Source organism: Salvelinus namaycush, chromosome 10, assembly GCF_016432855.1.
Source record: "Salvelinus namaycush isolate Seneca chromosome 10, SaNama_1.0, whole genome shotgun sequence".
Classification (NCBI taxonomy): Eukaryota; Metazoa; Chordata; class Actinopteri; order Salmoniformes; family Salmonidae; genus Salvelinus; species Salvelinus namaycush.
Genome location: NC_052316.1, coordinates 14,004,071 through 14,026,901, shown reverse-complemented (window position 1 = coordinate 14,026,901; position 22,831 = coordinate 14,004,071). Strand labels below are relative to the sequence as shown.

At 41.7% G+C, this 22,831-nt stretch overlaps 2 protein-coding genes across 2 annotated transcripts; one reads left to right on the top strand and one right to left on the bottom strand.

Moving 5' to 3' along the window:
• Positions 1-3,063: 3,063 nt before the first annotated feature.
• On the bottom strand, positions 3,064-18,641 carry LOC120054722 (39S ribosomal protein L54, mitochondrial-like). Its single transcript, XM_039002275.1, has 3 exons — positions 18,369-18,641; positions 4,840-4,996; positions 3,064-4,600 (listed from the first exon to the last, which is right to left on the bottom strand). The coding sequence occupies exons 1-3, from the start codon at positions 18,499-18,501 to the stop codon at positions 4,531-4,533; spliced, it is 360 nt and encodes a 119-aa protein (XP_038858203.1). The 5' UTR covers positions 18,502-18,641; the 3' UTR covers positions 3,064-4,530.
• Positions 18,642-18,665: 24 nt separating this feature from the next.
• On the top strand, positions 18,666-22,271 carry LOC120054723 (protein FAM32A-like). The gene is made up of 4 exons (XM_039002276.1): positions 18,666-18,784; positions 21,528-21,672; positions 21,813-21,866; positions 21,992-22,271. Exons 1-4 carry the CDS (start codon positions 18,708-18,710, stop codon positions 22,058-22,060), a joined length of 345 nt encoding a protein of 114 aa, XP_038858204.1. The 5' UTR covers positions 18,666-18,707; the 3' UTR covers positions 22,061-22,271.
• Positions 22,272-22,831: the final 560 nt, after the last annotated feature.

The window sequence follows — 22,831 nt, the reverse complement described above, 5'->3', positions numbered from 1 at the left end:
TGAGAAAGCCAAGCCAATAAAAAAAGCTATTACAACCTGTTATGATAATTGCGTTGTTTGCTCTACAACCCATTCATTCATACGCCACCGTGAAATACAATAAGGCCGTGACAACAAATAGACAACAGTCACACAGTGGCGGAACAAGTTTAAATCCACAAAAAAAAAGTTATATTCACCATTTACACACAATATCTTGCACGAAACAAGTAGATCTCAAAAGGTGACGAGAATAAACAAGGCCATTGTTTTCAGAAGGTCTCTAGCAGCAGCGGTGCATGTGTAAAATCACAAGCGACGGCAAGCCACGAAAAAAATGCCATATCACAATCTGTGATAGATATGCTGAGCAAACAACGCAATTACTTTTTTCAGGAGAGCCATATGAGATTTTCTATTCGGCAGGTGATGGAATAATACAAAAAAAACAAATTAATGTAATAATTTCAGCTCGAATTTGCAAGCAAAAATTCGGCCTATTATACTATTAGATGGAGAATGACCCTAGATAATCTCTACTATAAATTAATTAGATTTTACTACAGATTTTTTCCCGAACCCCACTCACAATTCTATTAATTTCAGTCATTCGGCCAATCCTGGTTTAATATAATGGCATTAGCGATTTTTAGGCATATGCTGGTGGCAATGTTAATTATAGGATGACTTGGGATACATGATCCACGACCAGTGGTGGAAAAAGTTGCAAATTGTCATAGTTGAGTAAAAGGAAACATACAACGGACAACACAAAAAGAGGAACCGATGATGACTCAAGTAAAAGTGAAAGTCACCAAGTAAAATACTACTTGAGTAAGTCTAAAAGTATTTGGTTTTAAATATACTTAAGTATCAAAAGTAAATGTAATTGCTAAAATATACTTAAGCATTAAATCATTTCAAATTCCTTATATTAAACGAACCAGACAGCAACATTTTCTTGTTATTTACATTTACTGATAGCCAGGGGCACACTCCAACACTCAGATATAATTTACAAATGAAACGTGTGTTTAGTGAGGCCACCAGATAAGAGGCAGTAGGGATGTTCTCTTGATAAGTGTGCAAATGGACCATTGTCCTGTCCTGCTATGCATTCAAAATGTAACGAGTACTTTTGGGTGTCAGGGAAAATGTACGGAGTAAAAAGTACATTATTTTCATGAGCAATGTAGTGAAGTAAAAGTAGTCAAAAATATAAATAGTAAAGTACAGATACCCCAAAAAACTAATTAATTAATACTTTTAAAGTACTTTTACTTAAGTACTTTACACCACTGTCTACGACAGACAGCACATCTCAGTGTCATAGGCCTATCATAGAAAAATAGGCTATAGCCTATCTGTAAACGTTGATACATCCTGACAAAATACACCATATGAGTGGCCTAATGAAATTTTCTGGACCTTGTAAACTGTCGAGAATAAAGCCAAAACTGTTCCAAATGGTTGTATAATCAGGGCTTTATTTCCGCATGAAACACAAAAGGACGTTTGAGCGGTTATTCATATTAGCCTACATCACTGCAGTTTACAGCCTAGACAATAATTGTGTACTAACAATAATACATTTCTCATTGCACTGTGTTGTATCCTAAGACATAGAATAATTGTATTTTCCCAAAACATAGGCCTATATCTTCCATTTGATAATCTGCTACCTAGGCTGAAGGAGTGATGCAGCCTACAACCATGCATGTTGAATTATTCCAATAGCCTATTAAACTTACAAAGTTAGTCTTTAGCCAAAATAAACAAAGACCATAGCTGTCAATGGAAAAAACCATGGCGCCCGAAACGTCATGATTGTGGGTTCGATTCCTGGGTCCACGAACGGAAAATGAATGCATGCCAACATACTGTCGCTTTGGATAAAAACGTCTCCTTAATGTCACATTATTTTTGCACACCTCTCCACATATTTTAATATTCATATATTTTTTTGCAGTGGTGTGTGTGTGGGGGGGTAAAATCAAGTATATTTGGGCCATTCCTGGGACGATTCTGGCCCTAACATGGCAGCTTTGGCTCAGTTCAGGCTGCCAGATCTGGCCCGAATGACTCAGGCCTAGTCTGTACCGACATTCATTTCAGACTCGGGCAGGATCCGGCTGCCAGACCCGGGCCAGCAGTTTTAGATCTGGCATGCCGGAATCAGGCCAGATGTGGGCCAGACGTTTTGTGCTACCTGGGAAGCCACACTGGCAGAATAAATTCAACCACACCTTTGTTTAATCACAAAACCAGAGTGGTGAAGTCCACAAAGCAAATATTGCATGTAACAGTTATTTCACCTGCAGCATGGTCAAGCAAGTTCATGTTTTCAACAGTTTACTTAATAACTACTGATTTAAAACCAGTTACCACAAGTCAGCATAAAAACAACAGGAGCACTGCCTCTGCTATTCCAGTACAATTTCAAATTAAACATCATAAAATGAACAAGGCTATACATGCTTAGTTTAATACACTGAAAACTAACTTAAAATATACCCCAAAAAATTTAGTCCAATCAATGTTGCTAAATGTCATGTGGCTGTCCATGGTACAGATTTCAGTCTGTGTGTGTGGGTGTGCGTGCTTAAGCAAAACATTTTTTGGGAACTCACCATACTTGTAGACTAGTTGAATGCCAATGCAAACCTCCTTTCTTGCTAGCTAGTTAATGGGAGCCTGCTAGGCTACATATTCAACTTCAATCATCTCAGGCCAGTGGCACAACATATACATTTATAGTTAGATCAGAATCGCCATCACAATCATTGGCCTGTACAGAGAATTAAGTCAAAACAACAAGTCCAAATCCCCATCTCCATCCATGGTTTAGGAATGGGAGGATTTAGCAAGCTAGCTACTGCAGGACATCAACACAAGCAGACCAGAAACCGACACTGAAGTTTTGTCCAAATGCTTGCTGGTATCATTCAATCAAATGCTACGGGGGCAACATGTTATACTTTTTAGGTCCAGATAGCAACAGATAAATGGGCTACACATACTGAGACAGCGGGGCGCTGTTTCCCTCACTCCGATCATTTCTCCAGTGAGATTCAGACACTCAAATTATGAAAACAGAGACGAAATATAATTTTATTAATATTTTGGTATTGGTCAAATATTTGGGGAAGCCTGGCTTCCCTTGGCATCCATGAACACGCCACTGTGTAGAATAATCACTTACAGAATAATCAAAACAGTCATTCTATTCACCATTGATACACAAAATCTTGCACGAAATAAGCAGATCTCAAAAGGTATTTAGGTGTTCTCTCACTGACAAGTGACGAGAATAAACAAGGCCTTCATTTTTCTGAACGCGAACTTGGGACCTCTGCGGTGCTAGCACACGTGACCGCCCTCCTGTAACGTCTTACCAGTCGGTGCTACGCGAAAAGCTAGCTATTAGCTGGCGCAAGTGTGGACACTTCAGGCTGAGGAGTAAGTTTCACACATCCCCATGTGCTACATTTCATCTGACTACTAAAAGATACCAACAACTATTTAGTCCAATCAACTTAAGCTAAATATGATGTGGCTGTCCATGGGACTGAGTTCTGTGTGTGTGTAAGTAGAAAAAACATGTTGACTCACCCTACTTGTAGGGAAATGCAAATGCCATCCTACACTTTTATAGTTGTTGTTGCCCTAGGCTACCTGACTTAAATGCTTGCTCGCTAGCCTAACTTCATTTCATGGGCAACGATACACCAGGCCAGTTAATTAAAATTAGCGAACTACATCTAGCTACATGTTGAACTTCCATCCTCTCAGGCCAGGGGCACAATGTTTGAATTTATGGTTGGATCAGAATCTCCCTTATAATAATTGGCCAGCACGGAGAATAAAGTAAAACCAAAACTCCAAATCCCTGTCTCTATCCATGAAAAGGGACGATTTTAGCTAGCTAGCCACCGGAGGACAACGACACAACAATTCAAGTTTGTTTCTGTCAATGACGTTTTGCTTCTGATGTGATTGGTGTCAAGCCAAATCCTAACTTTTCACACGCTTTGTATACCTCCAACAATGTCATACACTTCTTGAACAGACAGCATCATAGATGGGCTACACATACTGAGACAGCAGGGAGAGACAAAAGATAAATCATTTTGTATGTTCACAGAGTATTACAGATGCTATCTGCAAGGTGTGAATCAAAACTCATTCCCTCACATAATTCTAAAATAACATGTCTGTATGCGTCATCCTTTTCAAAGAAGCCTACACATGGTAACATTTGAGATTAGAAATCAAAATGCAAAAGTTGAGATGGATTCAAAATCCAGGTCTTTCTATTTGCCTTATTTTACAGTACAAAGTCCAAGTTCTCGAGGTGATGGGTTATTCCTTTTCAGCAGAAAGATGACATACAGGCTGAGAGTATTGACTCAGTCAAGTTACAGCTGTGCTATAGTGTCTGGTGTCCAGAGAACACCGTTCTGTAGAGCAGCTGATCGCTGCCCCAGGTCCTACAGCTTCTTCCCTATGTGTAACCTGTTAAAGCGCCACGTGCTCCTTCCTCAGGACCTTTCAGTATTCACGGCTATCTGGCTTCAGCTCATGGATATCCTTAAGGGGACCCAGCTGTAACTGGAACAGCCTGGGAGGCAGAAGCTTGGTGTCACTTAAATTGTTTATAAAGCTTTTGTAATTATTCATTAATAAAAACACACAACGCTACATGTTTATAACAAAAGCTGATATTCATGGACATGAAGTAGAGCATTAACAGGATATATTTATATTTTTCAAGTGAAAGCTATAGCTCAAAATATCCCACAAAAACATAACTGATCTCCAGCTCTCTTTGTCAAGGTAGTACCACATTTGAGCACTTACCACTCTGGGTATTCCTTGTGTGGTTTAAGTGCAGGGTTGTCTCCTTGCTTAAAAATGTTGACTCCGACAGCATGAGAGGTGAGCTTCACAGGGTCCTTACACACCTCTGGCCCCTTCAGCACATCTTTCACGATGCCCTTGCCTTTCCCTTTGGCAGCTGGCAGAGAGAAAACAAGTTGGGATAAAAACCTGTTATGACTCATTCAACACTTCAGCATCGCTATCACTGTTCTACAAAACATGGAAACAATGAGTTAGAGAACATGAACAAGATTGGACTCAAGATTTGTGCTCTTCTGCATTTTTGCCCAGTGTTATGTTAAATACATCTAATTGATCCCATATTTATAGATATAAAGTCTTAAAAATCAGGTAAATTAATTAATGCAATAGATTTAACATTGGCTAAAGACCCAACTGATCCACGGAAGATACCATTTCCATCGCTATTTACATGGCCGTAACACATCTGGACAAGTGGAACACCTACAGTATGTGAGAATGCTGTTCATTGAATACAGTTCAACATTCAACACTATTGTTCTCTCCAAGCTCAACCCCACCCTCTCCAACTGGAACATGGACACCCTGACAGGCAGACCAAAGGCTGTGAGGATTGACAACAACACCTCCTCCACACTGACTCTTAACACAGGGGCCCCCCAGGGGTGTCCTCTTTCCTCTGCTGTAGTCCCTGTTTACTCACGACTGTGTGGCTTTGCACGACACCAACTCCATCATCAAGTTTGCTGACGACACCATGGATGTAGCCCTGATAACCAACAACAATAAGTCAGCCTATAGGGAGGAGGTAAGTGAACTGGCATTGTGGTGTCATGACAAATACCTCTTCCTCAATGTGAGCAAAACAAAATAGTTGATTGTTGATTTCAGAAAGCAGAGGAGGGAACATGCCCCGATACACATCATCGGGACTGCAGTAGAGTCACACGTTTTAAGATCCTCTGCGACTTGACATGGACCAACAACACCATCATGCTTGTCAAGAGGGCACAACAGCGTCTCTACTTCCTAATAAGCCCGAAGAAATTTGGCATTCCGCCCCGGGTCCTCTCCAAATACTACCGCTGCACCATCGAGAGCGTTCTGGCTGGTTGCATCACGGTCTGTTACGGGAATAGCTCCGTCCACAATTGCAAGGCCCTCCAGTGGGTGGTGAAGACGGCCAAGTAGATCACTGGGACCGTGCTCCCACCCATCCAGGATATCTACTTGAAACGGTGCCTGAGAAAGGCACGCAGCATCATCAGGACCCCACACTCCCCAGCCATGAGCTGTTATCTCCCTTACCGTCGTGCAGACGGTATCGGAGAATGAGGTCTGATAACAACAGTTTCTATCTACAAACCAGACTGCTGAACACTTGAACTGGACTTGACCACCTGCTCTGATTCTCCGGACCTTAGCACACATGCACACACACACCTGCTGCTACCAGACTCTTATTATACTGCTCAATTTATACACTTGCCTCCATCTCCCCTTCCCCAATACACGTGTAAATATTGGACTATAAATTGTGCCTTCCTGTATTATAAAATGTATTATTCTATTCTACTTTCATTTACTTTATATTCCATTTTCTTAATTTATTTTTGTTGCATTGTCGAGGAGAAACCTTCAACTAAGCATTTCGTTGGACGATGTATACCATGCGTATCCTGTACATACGACTAATACAACTTGAAACTTGATATTGTCCTGAATGTTATGTGGCAAGGCAACATTCAGATGTAATCTAAAGATGCAGTGCCTTGAGATAAACTTCACCATTTACAGAGATAATATGGACAAGCAAAGGCATACAGAGGATACAGGCAATTATTCAGTGGGTGTGGGTGAAAGAGCTATTTTGATTGCACAGGAAGTTATGATCGGAACTGTGCATCACTGTGGGCATCCTGACCATAAAGCGGCATATAGACTCCTACTAGCAAGTAGATAGCTACCTCACACTAGAGGTCTTCACAGATCCAACTGTACCTGAATACTCTTATTTTAAAATGTATTAAAATGGTTTCCCCCCCACCATCGACCTACACACAATACCCCATAAAGACAAAGCAAAAACAGTTTTTTAGAAATGTTAGCAAATGTATTACAAATAAAACTGAAATATCACATTTACATAAGTATTCAGACCCTTTACTCAGTACTTTGTTGAACACCTTTGGCAGCGATTACAGTCTCAAGTCTTCTTGGGTATGACGCTACAAGCTAGGCACACCTGTATTTGGGGAGTTTCTCCCATTCTTCTCTGCAGATCCTCTCAAGCTCTGTCAGGTTGGATGGGAAGCGTCGCTGCACAGTTATTTTCAGGTCTCTCCAGAGATGTTCGATCGGGTTCAAGTCTGGGCTCTGGCTTGTCCCGAAGCCACTCCTGCGTTGTCTTGGCTGTGTGCTTAGGGTCGTTGTCCTGTTGGAAGGTGAACCTTGCCCCAGTCTGAGGTCCTGAGCGCTCTGGAGCAGGTTTTCATCAAGGATCTCTCTACCTTGCTCCGTTCATCTTCCCTCAATCCTGACTAGTCCCTGCCACTGAAAAACATCCCCACAGCAAGATGCTGCCACCACCATGCTTCACCGCAGGGATGGTGCCAGTTTTCCTCCAGACGTGACGCTTGGCATTCAGGCCAAAGAGTTTCCTTACCAAGGCCCTTCTCCCCCAAGAGCTCAGTTTGGCCTTCTATGTGTGCCTTTCCAAATCATGTCCAATCAATTGAATTTAGCACATGTGGACTCCAATCAAGTTGTAGAAACATCTCAAGGATGATCAACGGAAACAGGATGCATCTGAGCTCAATTTGGAGTCTCAAGGGCCTCCCGGGTGGCGCAGTGGTCTAGGGCACTGCATCGCAGTGCTAGCTGCGCCACCAGAGTCTCTGGGTTCGCGCCCAGGCTCTGTCGCAGCCGGCCGCGACCGGGAGGTCCATGGGGCGACGCACAATTGGCCTAGCGTCGTCCGGGTTAGGGAGGGTTTGGCCGGTAGGGATATCCTTGTCTCATCGCGCTCCAGCGACTCCTGTGGCGGGCCGGGCGCAGTGCGCGCTAACCAAGGGGGCCAGGTGCACGGTGTTTCCTCCGACACATTGGTGCGGCTGGCTTCCGGGTTGGAGGCGTGCTGTGTTAAGAAGCAGTGCGGCTTGGTTGGGTTGTGCTTCGGAGGACGCGTGGCTTTCGACCTTCGTCTCTCCCGAGCCCGTACGGGAGTTGTAGCGATGAGACAAGATAGTAATTACTAGCGACCACGAAAATTGGGGAGAAAAAGGGGATAAAATTTAAAAAAATAAATAATAATAATAATAATTTGGAGTCTCATAGTGCGGCTTGGTTGGGTTGTGCTTCGGAGGATGCGCGGCTTTCGACCTTCGTCTCTCCCGAGCCCGTACGGGAGTTGTAGCGATGAGACAAGATAGTAATTACTAGCGACCACGAAAATTGGGGAGAAGGGGATAAAATTTATTTTAAAAAATAAAATAAAATAAAAAACGCTACAACTCATCACTACAAATGTAATTTCATATATATTATTTTATTATATATACACACACACACACACATTTGCAAAACATTTCAAAAAACCTTTTTTCGCTTTGTCATTATGGGGTTGAGGAGGAAAAAATTTAATTTAATCCATTTTAGAATATGTGGAATGTGGAAAAAGTCAAGGGGTCTGAATACTTTCCAAAGGCACTGTACGTGTACTATTGCTGGGCTGGAACAGAAGTCAGCTCACCCAGTAGACCAGGGATCAGTGGAGCGAGGTTTGCCAACCCTGGTATTTAATGCATTCTTTTCACCAGAATTTAAAAAAATCCTATTAATTTTTTAACCTGAACAAGTAGTTACGAATAAATTCTTATTTACAATGACGACCTAGGAACAGTGCCTTGTTCAGCGGCAGAACAACAGATTTTTACCTTGTCAGCCCGGGGATTCGATCTAGCAACCTTTCAGTTACTGGCCCAACGCTCTAACCACAAGGCTACCTGCCGCCCGATTAAATTATGCTTTAGTAATAATAGCCTACTTGTTACTAAGATGTCTAACCTTTACATATGAGTTAGCTTACTAGTACACTTTGAAATTATATGAAAGTGTTGATTCTTTGAAGTGTTCAAACTTGTTAACTTCAAACTATTATTCAAGATAAACTATTGTTAATGTTGATTGATCACAGCTCACAATCCGTCAGTAAAGAGGGTAAGGGAATCTATCTTGTCTGTGTTGTATTCTCAAATGAACATTACATAGTTGTAAGCTCTCCAATTAGATTTATTTGACTGTCACTATTTTCAGGATATCAGCCATGTGAACCCATTTTGCAGCTGATAACGGCATGCAACACCAATGCAGCCATAGGCCTACAGCAGTGGTTCCCAACTCCAGTCCTTGAGTACTTCCAACAGCATACAGTTTTGTTGCAGCCCCAGACAAACATACCTGATTCAACACAGAGGGCCTTATGATTAGTTGACAAGTTGAATCAGGGTGCTTGTCCGGGGCTACAATAAAACTGTGTACCATTGGGGGTACTCGAGGACCCGAGTTGGGAAACACTGGCCTACAGTATGATGGCATTAGCCTAACTCACACATTGTTTACATATTGTTGAGCTACAGTACATGTTCTCAATTTTTAAAACGATACCAGTAGACAATGTATGAGGCTAATCATTATAAAAGATGTTTTACATGCATTGTGCTGACATGAAATAGTTTTGTGCAAATCCAACCCTTGTAATCTAGGTGGTGAAATGTCTAGAAGCAGGAGATGGGATCTTTAGCTTAAAACATCCACCACCATGTTCAATGCCAGACACTTTTCTCCCAGAAGATCCGAGTGGCACTTTGGAAGTGCCACTGGTATAATGAAAATGGTTTTCCTAAGACTACCACAACAATTACATTGTTTATGCTAAATGTGTTTAAATATATATATATATTTACTAGTTAGGCTATAAGAAATACTTTTTATTCAATAAAGCAAGGCAAAGCAGAAATGACAAAACACTTTTAATTTCACCCAAACAACAATATAGCCTATTATTAAAGTACAGTATGTTTATAATTTCATAAATAAGTATATAAATAAGCATTTTACATGTTGTTCCAAAATAAATGTATAACTGAGGGATGTCTCCTTTCATATCTGGAAAAGGACGAAGTTATAGAAGAAACTGATGTTGCTGCAGCACTGCTCATCTTCACAGGGGGAATCCAGTCGACATACAGTACATAAACAAATAAAGGACACCTGATGTTAGAATATCACTTCTTCAGGTCACCTATACCACCAGGGCTCTTAATTGTCTGGTTGTGTTTAATTCATTCAGTTGTTTTAGTGTCATAAAGATTAAATATATTGTTGGGCTGGAACAACCAGTCAACACAGCAGGTTGTCCTAATCCATTGAGACATTTTTCCTATGCTGTAATGTCCATACATTTTCCCTCTTATGAATAAAGTTCTCAAATGATCATTGTTTTTTTTTGGGGGGGGGGGCTATATGGACCTCATATTGTACATTCTACATGGGTAGAATGTATCCATCTTTTGTCAAATTAACATAATTTGACTATTTGTTACAGATTAGAAGTATTCAAGTAGCAGGTTAGGATAATTAGGTTAAGGTAAGGAAAAGGGTTAGCTAAAATGATTGTTTTACTTTTGACGTCAATTTGACAAAAGCTCCATCCCTTCTAGCCATGACTACTTTTCATAGGCATAGATTACATGATTACATTCAAGACAAGGAATGATCTGTTGTCGGTGTCAGCAGAGTAGGCCTAGCCTACCATCGTATTAAAAAAGATGTGGCTAATGTCTCCAGTTATATAAAGTGTAGCAGAAATGTAGGAAATATTTATCAAAGGCCACATTTCTCCCAGACAAAGGGAAAAAAATACTCTGATATAGCCAATCTACTCATCACATTAGGAATAGTAGGCTTACATTACTCTGCAAATGCGATAATAAATGCATGCAATCCTTTGTTATCAAGGTGCATATGGTGAAAAAATTGCTTCCCCAAAACTTGAAACTCACTCGACACATGCTTTTAGCTAGACTACAAGCTATCTAGCTAGCTAATTTTGGCTAACTTAGTGTTGTTGTTAACACCTGGTTAGCATAACAGCTAAACAAAAAAAACGAGTAGACTTACCATTGATGAAATAACCGTAGCAGAACCTGTACTGACAGCTGTCTGGGTTCAGATCTTGACGGGCAAAAAACTGTTTCTTCCCTTTTCTTACAGTTTATGAGTCTTATCTCCTTGGTGTCACCAAAGGTGTTTCATGACTGCAGGAAATCTGTAAACATATATTTTTCTGTTGTCTTTCCTGCCTTGTTAGAGTAGCCATATACCGTTCAGAAAATGACATGGTGATGAATTAACTACACTGAACAAAAATATAAACGCAACATGTAACAATTTTGAAGACTTTACTGAGTTACAGTTCCTATAAGGAAATGCGTCAATTTAAATACAGATGAAGTCAGAAGTTTACATAAACTTAGGTTGGAGTCATTAAAACTTGTTTTTCAACCACTCCACAAATTTCTTGTTAACAAACTATAGTTTTGGCAAATCGGTTAGGACATCTATTTTGTGCTACATCTACATTGTTTACAGATAAATTATTTCACTTATAATTCACTGTATCACAATTCCAGTGGGCCAGAAGATTACATACACTAAGTGTACTGTGCCTTTGAACAGCTTGGATAATTCCAGAAAATGATGTCATGGCTTTAGAAGCTTCTTGACATAATTTGAGTCAATTGGAGGTGTACCTGGTACCTGTGGATGTATTTCAAGGCCTACCTTCAAACTCAGTGCCTCTTTGCTTGACATCATGGGAAAATCAAAAGAAATCAGCCAAGACCTCAGAAAAAGAATTGTAGACCTCCACAAGTCTGGTTCATCCTTGGGAGCAATTTCCAAACGCCTGAAAGTACCCCGTTCATCTGTACAAACAATAGTACACAAGTATAAACACCATGGGACCATGCAGCCGTCATACCGCTCAGGAAGGAGACGTGCTCTGTCTCAGAGATGAACGTACTTTGGTGCGAAAAGTGCAAATCAATCCCAGAACAACAAAAAAAGACCTTGTGAAGATGCTGGAGTAAACAGATACAAAAGTATCTATATCCACAGTAAAACGAGTCCTATATCGACATAACCTGAAAGGCCGCTCAGCAAGGAAGAAGCCACTGCTCCAAAACCGCCATAAAAAAGCCAGACTACGGTTTGCAACTGCACATGGGGACAAAGATCGTACTTTTTGGAGAAATGTCCTCTGGTCTGATGAAACAAAAATAGAACTGTTTGGCCATAATGACCATTGTTATGTTTGGAGGAAAAAGGGGGAGGCTTGCAAGCCGGAGAACACCATCCCAACTGTGAAGCACGGGGGTGGCAGCATCATGTTGTGGGGGTGCTTTGCTGCAGGAGGGACTGGTGCACTTCATAAAATAGATGCCATCATGAGGATGGAAAAATTATGTGGATATATTGAAGCAACATCTCAAGACATCAGTCAGGAAGTTAAAGCTTGGTCGCAAATGGGTCATCCAATGGACAATGACCCCAAGCATACTTCCAAAGTTGTAGCAAAATGGCTTAAGGACAACAAAGTCAAGGTATTGGAGTGGCCATCACAAAGCCCTGACCTCAATCCCATAGAACATTTGTGGACAGAACTGAAAAAGCGTGTGCGAGCAAGGAGTCCTACAAACCTGACTCAGTTACACCAGCTCTGTCAGGAGGATTGGGTCAAAATTCACCCAACTTGTAGGAAGCTTGTGGAAGGCTACCCGAAACGTTTGACCCAAGTTAAACAATTTAAAGGCAATGCTACCAAATACTAATTGAGTGTATGTGAACTTCTGACACACTGGGAATGTGATGAAAGAAATAAAAGCTGAAATAAATCACTCTACTATTATTCTGACATTTCACATTCTTACAATAAAGAGGTGATCCTAACTGACCTAAAACAGGGAATTTTTACTAGGAATAAATGTAAGGAATTGTGAAAAACTTAGTTCAAATGTATTTGGCTAACTTCCAACTTCAACTGTAAATTCATTAAGTCCTAATCTATGGATTTCACATGTCTGGGAATACAGATATGCGTATGTTGGTCACAGATACCTTAAAAAAAGCAGAGGTGTGTATCAGAAAATCAGTATCTGGAGTGACCGCCACAATGCGACATCTCCTTTGCATAGAGTTGATCAGTCTGTTGATTGTGGCGTGTGGAATGTTGTCCCACTCATATTGAATAGCTGTGCGAAGTTGGTGGATATTTGCGGGAACTGGAACACGCCATCGTACACGCCAATCCAGAGCATCCCAAAAATGCTCAATGGGTGACATGTCTAGTGAGTATGCAGGCCATGGAAGAACTGGGAAGTTTTCAGCTTCCAGGAATTGTATACAGATCCTTGCGACATGGGGCCGTGTATTATCATGCTGAAAGGTGATGGCGGAGGATGAATGGCACGACAATGGGCCTCAGGATCACGTCACAGTATCTATGTGCATTCAAATTGCTTATCCCAGAGGCTGACCCAAAAGCGGTCGCCGCAGGAGAGGCAGACGGAGCGGCCTACTGGTCAGACTCAGAAGGCGAGCACACCATCCACCGCTTCCTAGCATATTAATCGCCAATGTCCAATCTCTAGATAACAAGGTGGACGAAATTAGGGCATGAGTTGCCTTCCAGAAAGACAGAGATTGTAAGATTCTCTGTTTCTGGGATACATGGCTCACTCAGGATATGTTGGCAGAGTCGGTACAGCCACCCGGTTTCTTCACGCATCGGGCCGACAGACACAAACATCTCTCTGGTAAGAAGAAGGGTGGGGGTGTATGCCTTATGATTAACGACTCATGGTGTAATCACAACAACATACAGGAACTCAAGTCCTTTTGTTCACCTGACCTAGAATTACTTACAATCAAATGCAGACCGCATTATCTTCCAAGAGAATTCTCTTCGATTATAGTCACAGCCATGTATAACCCCCCCAAGTAGATTTTAACAATGCTAACCTAATATCATTACTCCCTAAATTCTATCAGCATATTGAATGCCCAACACGAGCTGGCATAATTCTGGATCATTGCTACTCGAACTTCCGCGATGCATACAAAGCCCTCCCACGCCCTGACTTCGGCAACGCTGACCATTAATCCATTTTGTGTACACCCAGCCTATAGACAGAAACAAAAAAGGAAACGCCCATGCTCAGGTCAATACAGCGCTGGTCTGACCAATCGGATTCCACGCTTCGATAACGTGGACTGGGATATGTTCTGGATAGCCTCAGACAACAACATTGATGTATACGCTGACTCGGTGAGCGAGTTTATTAGCAAGTTCATCTGCGATGTTATACCCGCTGTGACTATTAAAACCTTCCCTAACCAGAAACCGTGAATTAATGGCAGCATTCGCGCAAAACTGAAAGCGCGAACCACCACTTTTAATCATGGCAAGGCAACCAAAAACATGACCGAATACAAACAGTGCAGCTATTCCCTTCGCAAGGCAATCAAACAAGCGTCAGTATAGAGACAAAGTAGAGTCGCAATTCAACGGCTCAAACACAAGACGTATGTGGCAGGGTCTACAGTCAATCACGGATTACAAAAAGAAAACCAGCCCCGTCGCGGACATCAACGTCTTGCTCCCAGACAAATTAAACAACTTCTTTGCTCGCTTTGAGGACAATACAGTGCCACTGACACAGCTCAAAGCATGTGAGCTCTCCTTCTCCGTGGCCAACATGAGCAAAACATTTAAACGTGTTAACCCTCGCAAGGCTGCCGGCCCAGATGGCATCCCTAGCCGCGTCCTCAGAGCATGCGCAGACCAGCTGGCTGGTGTGTTTACAGACATATTCAACCAATCCCTATCCCAGTCTGTTGTCACCACATGCTTCAAGATGGCCACCGTTGTTCCTGTTCCCAAGAACGCTAAAGTAACTGAACTAAATGACTATCGCCCCATTGCACTCACTTCTGTCCTCATGAAGTGCTTTGAGAGACTAGTCAAGGATCAGATCCCCTTCACCCTACCTGATACCCTAGACCCACTCCAATTTGCTTACCGCCCCAATAGGTCCACTGACGATTGACTACAGTTCATTGACTACAACTCGTCAGTAAGCTCGAGACCCTGGGTCTCGACACCGCCCTGTGCAACTGGGTCCTGGACTTCCTGACGGGCCGCCCCCAGGTGGTGAAGGTAGGAAACAACATCTCCACCCCGCTGATCCTCAAAACCCCACAAGGGTGAATTCTCAGCCCTCTCCTGTACTCCCTGTTCACCCATGACTGCATGGCCATGCACGCTTCCAACTCAATTATCAAGTTGGCAGACGACACTACAGTGGTAGGCCTGATTACCAACAATGACGAGACGGCCTACAGGGAGGTGAGGGCCCTCGGAGTTTGGTGTCAGGAAAATAACCTCTCACTCAACGTCAACAAAACATCCACATTGGCAGGACAGTAGTGGAGAAGGTGGAAAGTTAAGTTCCTCGGTGTACACATCACGGACAAACTGAAATGGTCCACCCACACAGACAGCGTGGTGAAGAAGGCGCAACAGCGCCTCTTCAACCTCAGAAGGCTGAAGAAATTTGGCTTGTCATCTAAAACACAAAAACTTTTACAGATGCACAATCGAGAGCATCCTGTCTGGCTGTATCACCGCAAGGCTCTCCAGAGGGTAGTGCGGTCTGCACAACGCATCACCGGGGGCAAACTACCTGCCCTCCAGGACACCTACGGCACCCGATGTCACAGGAAGGCCAAAAAGATCATCAAGTACAACAACCACCCGAGCCACTGCCTGTTCACCCCTCTATCATCTAGAAGGCGAGGTCAGTACAGGTGCATCAAAGCTGGGACCGAGAGACTGAAAAACAGCCATCACTAACATAGAGAGGCTGCTGCCAACATACAGACTCAAATCACTGGCCACTTTAATAAAAGGTATCACTAGTCACTTTAAATAACACCACTTTAATAATGTTTACATATCCTACATTACTCATCTCATATGTATATACTGTATTCTATACCATCTATTGCATCTTGCCTATGCAGCACGCCATTGCTCATCCATATATTTATATGTACATTTCCTATTCATCCCTTTACATTGTGTGTATAAGATAGTTGTTGTGAATCTGTTAGATTACTTGTTAGATATTAGTGCAGTCGGAACTAAAAGCACAAGCAGTTCGCTACACTCGCATTAACATCTGCTAACCATGTGTATGTGACCAATAAAATTCTATTTAATTTTTTTCCATCTCCCCGGTACAGTTGAAACCGGGATTCATCCATGAAGAGCACACTCCAGCGTGCCAGTGGCCATCGAAGGTGAGCATTTGCCCACTTAAGTCGCTTACGACGCCAAACTGCAGTCAGGTTAAGACCCTGGTGAGGACGACAAGCACGCAGATGAGCTTCCCTGAGACGGTTTCTGACAAGTTATGCAGAAATTCTGACGGTGGCTCGTCTCAGACCTGGCCACGTGAAGAAACCGAATGTGGAGGTCCTGGGCTGGCGTGGTTACACATGGTCTGCGGTTGTGAGGCCGTTTGGACGTATTGCCAAATTCTCTAAAACGACGTTGGAGGCAGCTTATGGTAGAGAAATTAACATTAAATTCTCTGGCAACAGCTCTGGTGGACATTTCTGCAGACAGCTTGCCAATTGCACGCTCCCTCAAAACTTGAGACATCTGTGGCATTGTGCTGTATGACAAAACTGCACATTATAGAGTGGCCTTTTAATGTCCCCAGCACAAGATGCAATGATCATGTGTAATGATCATGCTGTTTAATCAGCTTCTTGATATGCAGCACCTGACAGGTGGATGGATTATCTGGGCAAAGGAGAAATGCTCACTGACAGGGATGTAAACAAATTTCTGCACAACATTTTAGAGAAATAAGATTTTTGTGCGCATGGAACATTTCTGGGATCATTTCAGCTCATGAAACCAACACTGCGTTTATATTTTTGTTCACTGTAGTTTTAGGCACTATTATCATACAGTTTGGGGTAGCCACTCAGCTATTGTCATTAGAATGAATGCGGTGGTCTTCCAACATGGCCACCAGGAGGCGTCATATGTCAACTGCAAGAATGTAGGCTTACCCTGGTGTGACGTTTTGCTAACCATGTAAATCTCTCTTGGACAAGGTGACTTTTATCAATATATTCAGCTTTATTTACTCTCTGATTCTAAAATGCTAATTAGCATCAAAGTAGACATCATGCAAGACTACAAATCCCTGCAAGCTCCTGCACGTCATCTCTAGCTAACACCTTTGCTAACAGGTATTATGTAAATGTAAAACTTGCACAAGACAGTTTAAAGAATTGTAAATTTCAAGAAAGTTAGCCAATTTCTTCATGACTAAATTTAGATAGGAATCTCTGGATTAACTACCTTCGCCTCGATTTGGCAGTCTCATCCAGATCATCATGGCATTTGAAGTTCTTTATGATAGCCATATTACCAGCTAAATAGCATTTCATGTTTAGGGGGTAAATACAGGCAAATATATTGATAAATCATCTTGTCCTAGAGAGCTTTACATGGTTATCAAAACCTCATGCCAGGGTAAGCCTACGCAGCCCTTATTTGAAGTGTTTCTAATATCCTTATGGGAAAAATGAATGGTGGAAAAATGATTGGAACCATTTTCTTGTTTGACTGCTAGGTTTTATGGGTATTATGACTCATTATGTGGTACTCTATAGCAGGGTTTCCCTAAATTGGTACAGAAACATGCTGAAAAGCTTCTGTGTTGTTCAATGTACATGAACCAGGTCAAATATCTGGCTATTTATCACGGGAAATGTACACAGTGTCCAAGTAGGCTTTGACAACATGTAAACTATGTTTCTTCTCCAAGGTTTGTTTTAAAAAATAATTACATTTGCACAATAAGCGCTTGCTGTCTCAAATACGTTGTTACACTTGTTGTAGCACAAGCACACTTGTTGTTACACTAGCTAGCACATTTCTGCCATATTAGCATTGCCATGAAATCAGTGAAAACAAAGACATGGGTATTATCGAATACATTTTCCAAGAAACCCCCACTTCTCCTTACATGGTTCCTTTCGAAACGCCCACTTTTCATGAGAGATGACATATCAGTAGGTGGGAGCATGGAGACCCTGGGAGATGACGTTGGAGCTGGACCCTATTGAACTACCTGGCCATCCAGAATCACAACATCACACCGGCTTCTGCCCCATTGAAGCGTGCACATCGTTTCCGTGACGTTGTCAGCTAAACCATCTATGTTAACTACTCATACTGTAATCATATAAATAACTTTTGCTCACCGTGCCTGTTATTTATCTGTACCTGTGTATTGTTCATTACTCACATATTTTCTAATGGAACTAACGTTAGCTAGATTAGATTATACATTTTATAGAAACCATTTAACGTTACTTACCAACTTTCTTTGCGTATCCACATGTCGGAGTTTTATACAACAGGTTACTCATACAAAACCACACGGGTGTATTGGTCACAAGGCATTTCATTGTCATTGTCATTGTAGAGCAGAATAAACCGTACCCTGCCATCCTTTCGTGAAGCGTTGGGGATTAGCTAACACAACAGGCCACTGCGCATGTGTTTGACGTTCATAATCCCCATTTCTGGTCACGTTACTGCCACCTACTGGGATGAACGCACGGTACTCTGCACTAGGTGGCAACAGACTACCATTCATGAAACTCATCTGCGTAACAGCGAGAGAGGAAGAACGAAATCTACGTCAACAACAAATATGGCGGATCAATACGCCACCGTACAAAAAGGTTCCCTGAAATTGAAAGGAATAGGCGTCGTTTCCGCAGGTAAAAAGTATGTATTTCATGTTATTATTACTTATAAGTCAATGTGTTCTTAAAATTGTCCACACCTTACTATGTTTAAAATTGAGTAAAGGAGCAAAGTAGTTACCTCTCTGTCCCTATAAACCAGCTAATACAGCTAGAACAATGAGCCAGATATTTCACCAGATTTATAAATGTGAAGCATCCGGTTGGCGTTTCCACTCACTGCCAAATATGGTGATGAGAGGAAGCCCAGTGGCCGGAAGTAGGAGTGAGATGAATTTTGGCCGACATTACTGTACATTTTCTCATCAATAAAACATCTCCATACAGTTTTCTGTTTCCAAAACTAGAATATATCACAGAGTGGACTGCGTTTTGTAGACTTTACAATTTGCAAGAGTTTGCCAGCTAAGCTAACCATCTAGCTAACTATCAAACATGGTAACAACAGCTAAATCATATTTTGTAAACTGTAAATAGTTACATAGTGTTAGCCTTCTCAAATGTATGTAGCTTTTAACAACAACTAAATCGTATTTTGTTCACTGTAAATAGTTACATAGTGTTAGCCTTCTCAAATGTATGTAGCTTTTAAGTGCACCGGCCATCAGTCCATCAGCACCGTTCTTTACCCAACCTGCCTCAAGCTCACTCCTGGCCCCTTACACTAAGTCTGAATTTGTCCTGCTAGGTGACCTGAACTGGGACATGCTTAAACCACCTGACAAAGTCCTAAAGCAATGGGGCTCCCTAAATCTTTGCCAGATTATTACCAATCCCACAAGGTATGACTCCAAACACCCAGAAAAGGCTTGATGTTATCCTCACAAATTATCCTGATAGGTATCAGTCTGGTGTTTTCTGTAATGACCTTAGTGATCACTGTTTTACAGCCTGTGTTCGTAATGGCTGCTCAGTGAAACGGTCTGTCCTGATTTGTCATGGGTCAGATGGTTTAGACCCTTTCTTTAAGGTTGCTGCCCCTATCATTGCCAAGCCTATCTCCAACCTTTTTAATCTGTCTCTCCTTTCTGGGGAGGTTCCCATTGTTTGGAAGGCAGCCAAGGTTCGTCCTTTATTTAAAGGGGGAGATCAAGCTGATCCTAACTGTTATAGGCCTGTTTCTATTTTGCCGTGTTTATCAAAAGTGTTGGAAAAACTTGTCAATAATCAACTGACTGGCTTTCTTGATGTCTAGTATTCTCTCTGGTATGCAATCTGGTTTCCGCTCAGGTTATGTATGTGTCACTGCAACCTTAAAGGTTCTAAATTATGTCACCATTGCCCTTGATTCTAAGCAATGTTGTGCTGATATTGTTATTGACTTGGCCATAGCTTTTGATACGGTAGACCATTCCATTCTTGTGGGCCGGCTAAGGAGTATTGGTGTCTCTGAGGGGTCTTTGGGCTGGTTTGCCAACTACCTCTCTCAAAGAGTGCAGTGTTTTTCCAAGTCAGAAAATGTGCTGTCTCAGCCACTGCCTGTCACAAAGGGAGTACCCCAAGGCCATTTATATGCAGATGATACAGTTTTATACTCAGCTGGCCCCTCCCTGGATTTTGTGTTAAATGTTCTACAACAAAGCTTTCTTAGTGTCCAACAAGCTTTCTCTACCCTTAACCTTGTTCTGAACACCTCAAAAACAAAGGTCATGTGGTTTGGTAAGAAGAATGCCCCTCTCCCCACAGGTGTGATTACTACCTCTGAGGGGTTAGAGCTTGAGGTAGTCACCTCATACAAGTACTTGGGAGTATGGCTTGATGGTACACTGTCCTTCTCTCAACACATATCAAAGCTGCAGGCTAAAATTAAATCTAGACTTGGTTTCCTCTATCGTAATCGCTCCTCTTTCACCCCAGCTACCAAACTAACCCTGATTCAGATGACCATGCTAGATTACGGAGACATAATTTATAGGTCGGCAGGTAAGGGTGCTTTCGAGCGGCTAGATGTTCTTTACCTTTCGGCCATCAGATTTGCCACCAATGCTCCTTATAGGACACATCACTGCACTCTATACTCCTCTGTAAACTGGTCATCTCTGTATTCCCGTTGCAAGACCCACTGGTTGATGCTTATTTATAAAACCCTCTTAGGACTCACTCCGCCCTATCTGAGATATCTACTGCAGCCCTCATCCTCGACATACAACACCCGTTCTGCCAGTCACATTCTGTTAAATGTCCCCAAAGCACACACATCCCTGGGTCGCTCCTCTTTTCAGTTTGCTGCAGCTAGCGACTGGAATGAGCTGCAACAAACACTCAAACTGGACAGTTTTATCTCAATCTCTTCATTCAAAGACTCAATCGTGGACACTCTTACTGACAGTTGTGGCTGCTTTGCTTGATGTATTGTGGTCTCTACCTTCTTGCCCTTTGGGCTGTTGTCTGTGCCCAATAATGTTTGTACCATGTTTTGTGCTGCTACCATGTTGTGTTGCTACCATGCTGTGTTGTCACGTGTTGCTGCCTTGCTATGTTGTTGTCTTAGGTCTCTCTTTATGTAGTGTTGTGATGTGTTTTGCCCTATATTTATAGATTTTTAATCCCAACCCCAGTCCCCGCAGGAGGCCTTTTGGTAGGCCGTCATTGTAAATAAGAATTTGTTCTTAACTGACTTGGCTAGTTAAATAAAAGTAAACAAACATATAAGCCTAATCTAGTATTTACCTCAAAGCTCTAGCTGGTTTAGGCTAGCTATGTAGCAGGCTAGCTAACTCCTCACTAACAACCCTTCATCTGTTGGCATTATTTTACTCTTTTAGAAAGAAGAAGAAGAACAAGGAGAAGAAGCATCGTTTGGAGCAGCAAATTAATACAAATAAAAATGAAGAGGAGGAAACCAAGAGTGGATACATTGACAAAAGAACACCAGCTCAAATGGCTTTTGACAAGATGCAAGAGAAGAGGGTAATAATTATTGTCCTAAATGTATTGTCCTACTGATGTTCTAGCACTGAAATAGAGACAATGTTAGTCATGGGATAAAAATACCTACTTCCTGTTTAAAATACCAATATTCACACACAATTTTTTTATGTTTCTTTCAGCAAATGGAGAGAATTTTGAACAAAGCAGAAAAAACTCACAAGCGGAGAGTTGAGGTAAGACCTTATTATTTGAAAACATCTGCATGAATTTACTGTAATTCAGAAAATACACTTGGACATTTGAGTTCTACAAACTCCTGGCATTTACAATAAACAAAGGTATTTTTGTTGTATTGCAGGATTTCAACCGTCACCTGGACTCCCTGACAGAACATTACGATATTCCTAAAGTCAGCTGGACCAAATGAAGAGGAATCCTGGACCATTTTTATTTTAGAATATGCTTTAGAAGAAAAAAAAATTGCCCATTGTTACCCATGCTGTGTCATTTCTGTTGTATATTAGTCATTTTATAATGTGGTAATTTGTGTGACTATATTTGGGTTCCATACATAGAATTATACTAGATTAGACATGCTGTGATGTGTATTGAATTAAACTGAGTTACTTTTCCTTGTCTGGAATTTCACAAATTTATTCACCTTACATTTTTTACATTAGTATTGGTTGTGTGTAGTTTATTGCTGTCAAGACTGAAACGGTCAACGACAGGTGGCATTTTCCAGGCCCAATTGCAGAGCCTTCTATTGTAAAGTAGAGGGCTGAGCTGTGGTCTCTTATAACACCACATGCGTACAGTGTAGTCACTCAATATATTAATTACAATTAGCATAACTTGTCATCTAAAAAAATATGTAGCAAATTATGTATGAAGGCAATATTTGTGTTGGGAATAGACAGACAGCTTCCCGGAAGTAGAGCAATATAATAGTAAATATTAGCAAAGGTTTTCTATTATATTGACAAGATAGTCGAGTAATCGCTCCAACAATGGAAATACATGTCTTCAAAGGTTGAAGGCAGGCGGGAGGGGGCGAAAAGGTTTGACCATTCTAGCTAATAAGGTCAGATACGTGTGTCAACAACAGGCAGAACTCTGATATAAAGTCGTTTTGTTGTTGTTGTTGAAATACCACGTGCGTTAGTTTATTCGTAACAATCGAACTCGAAACTTATAT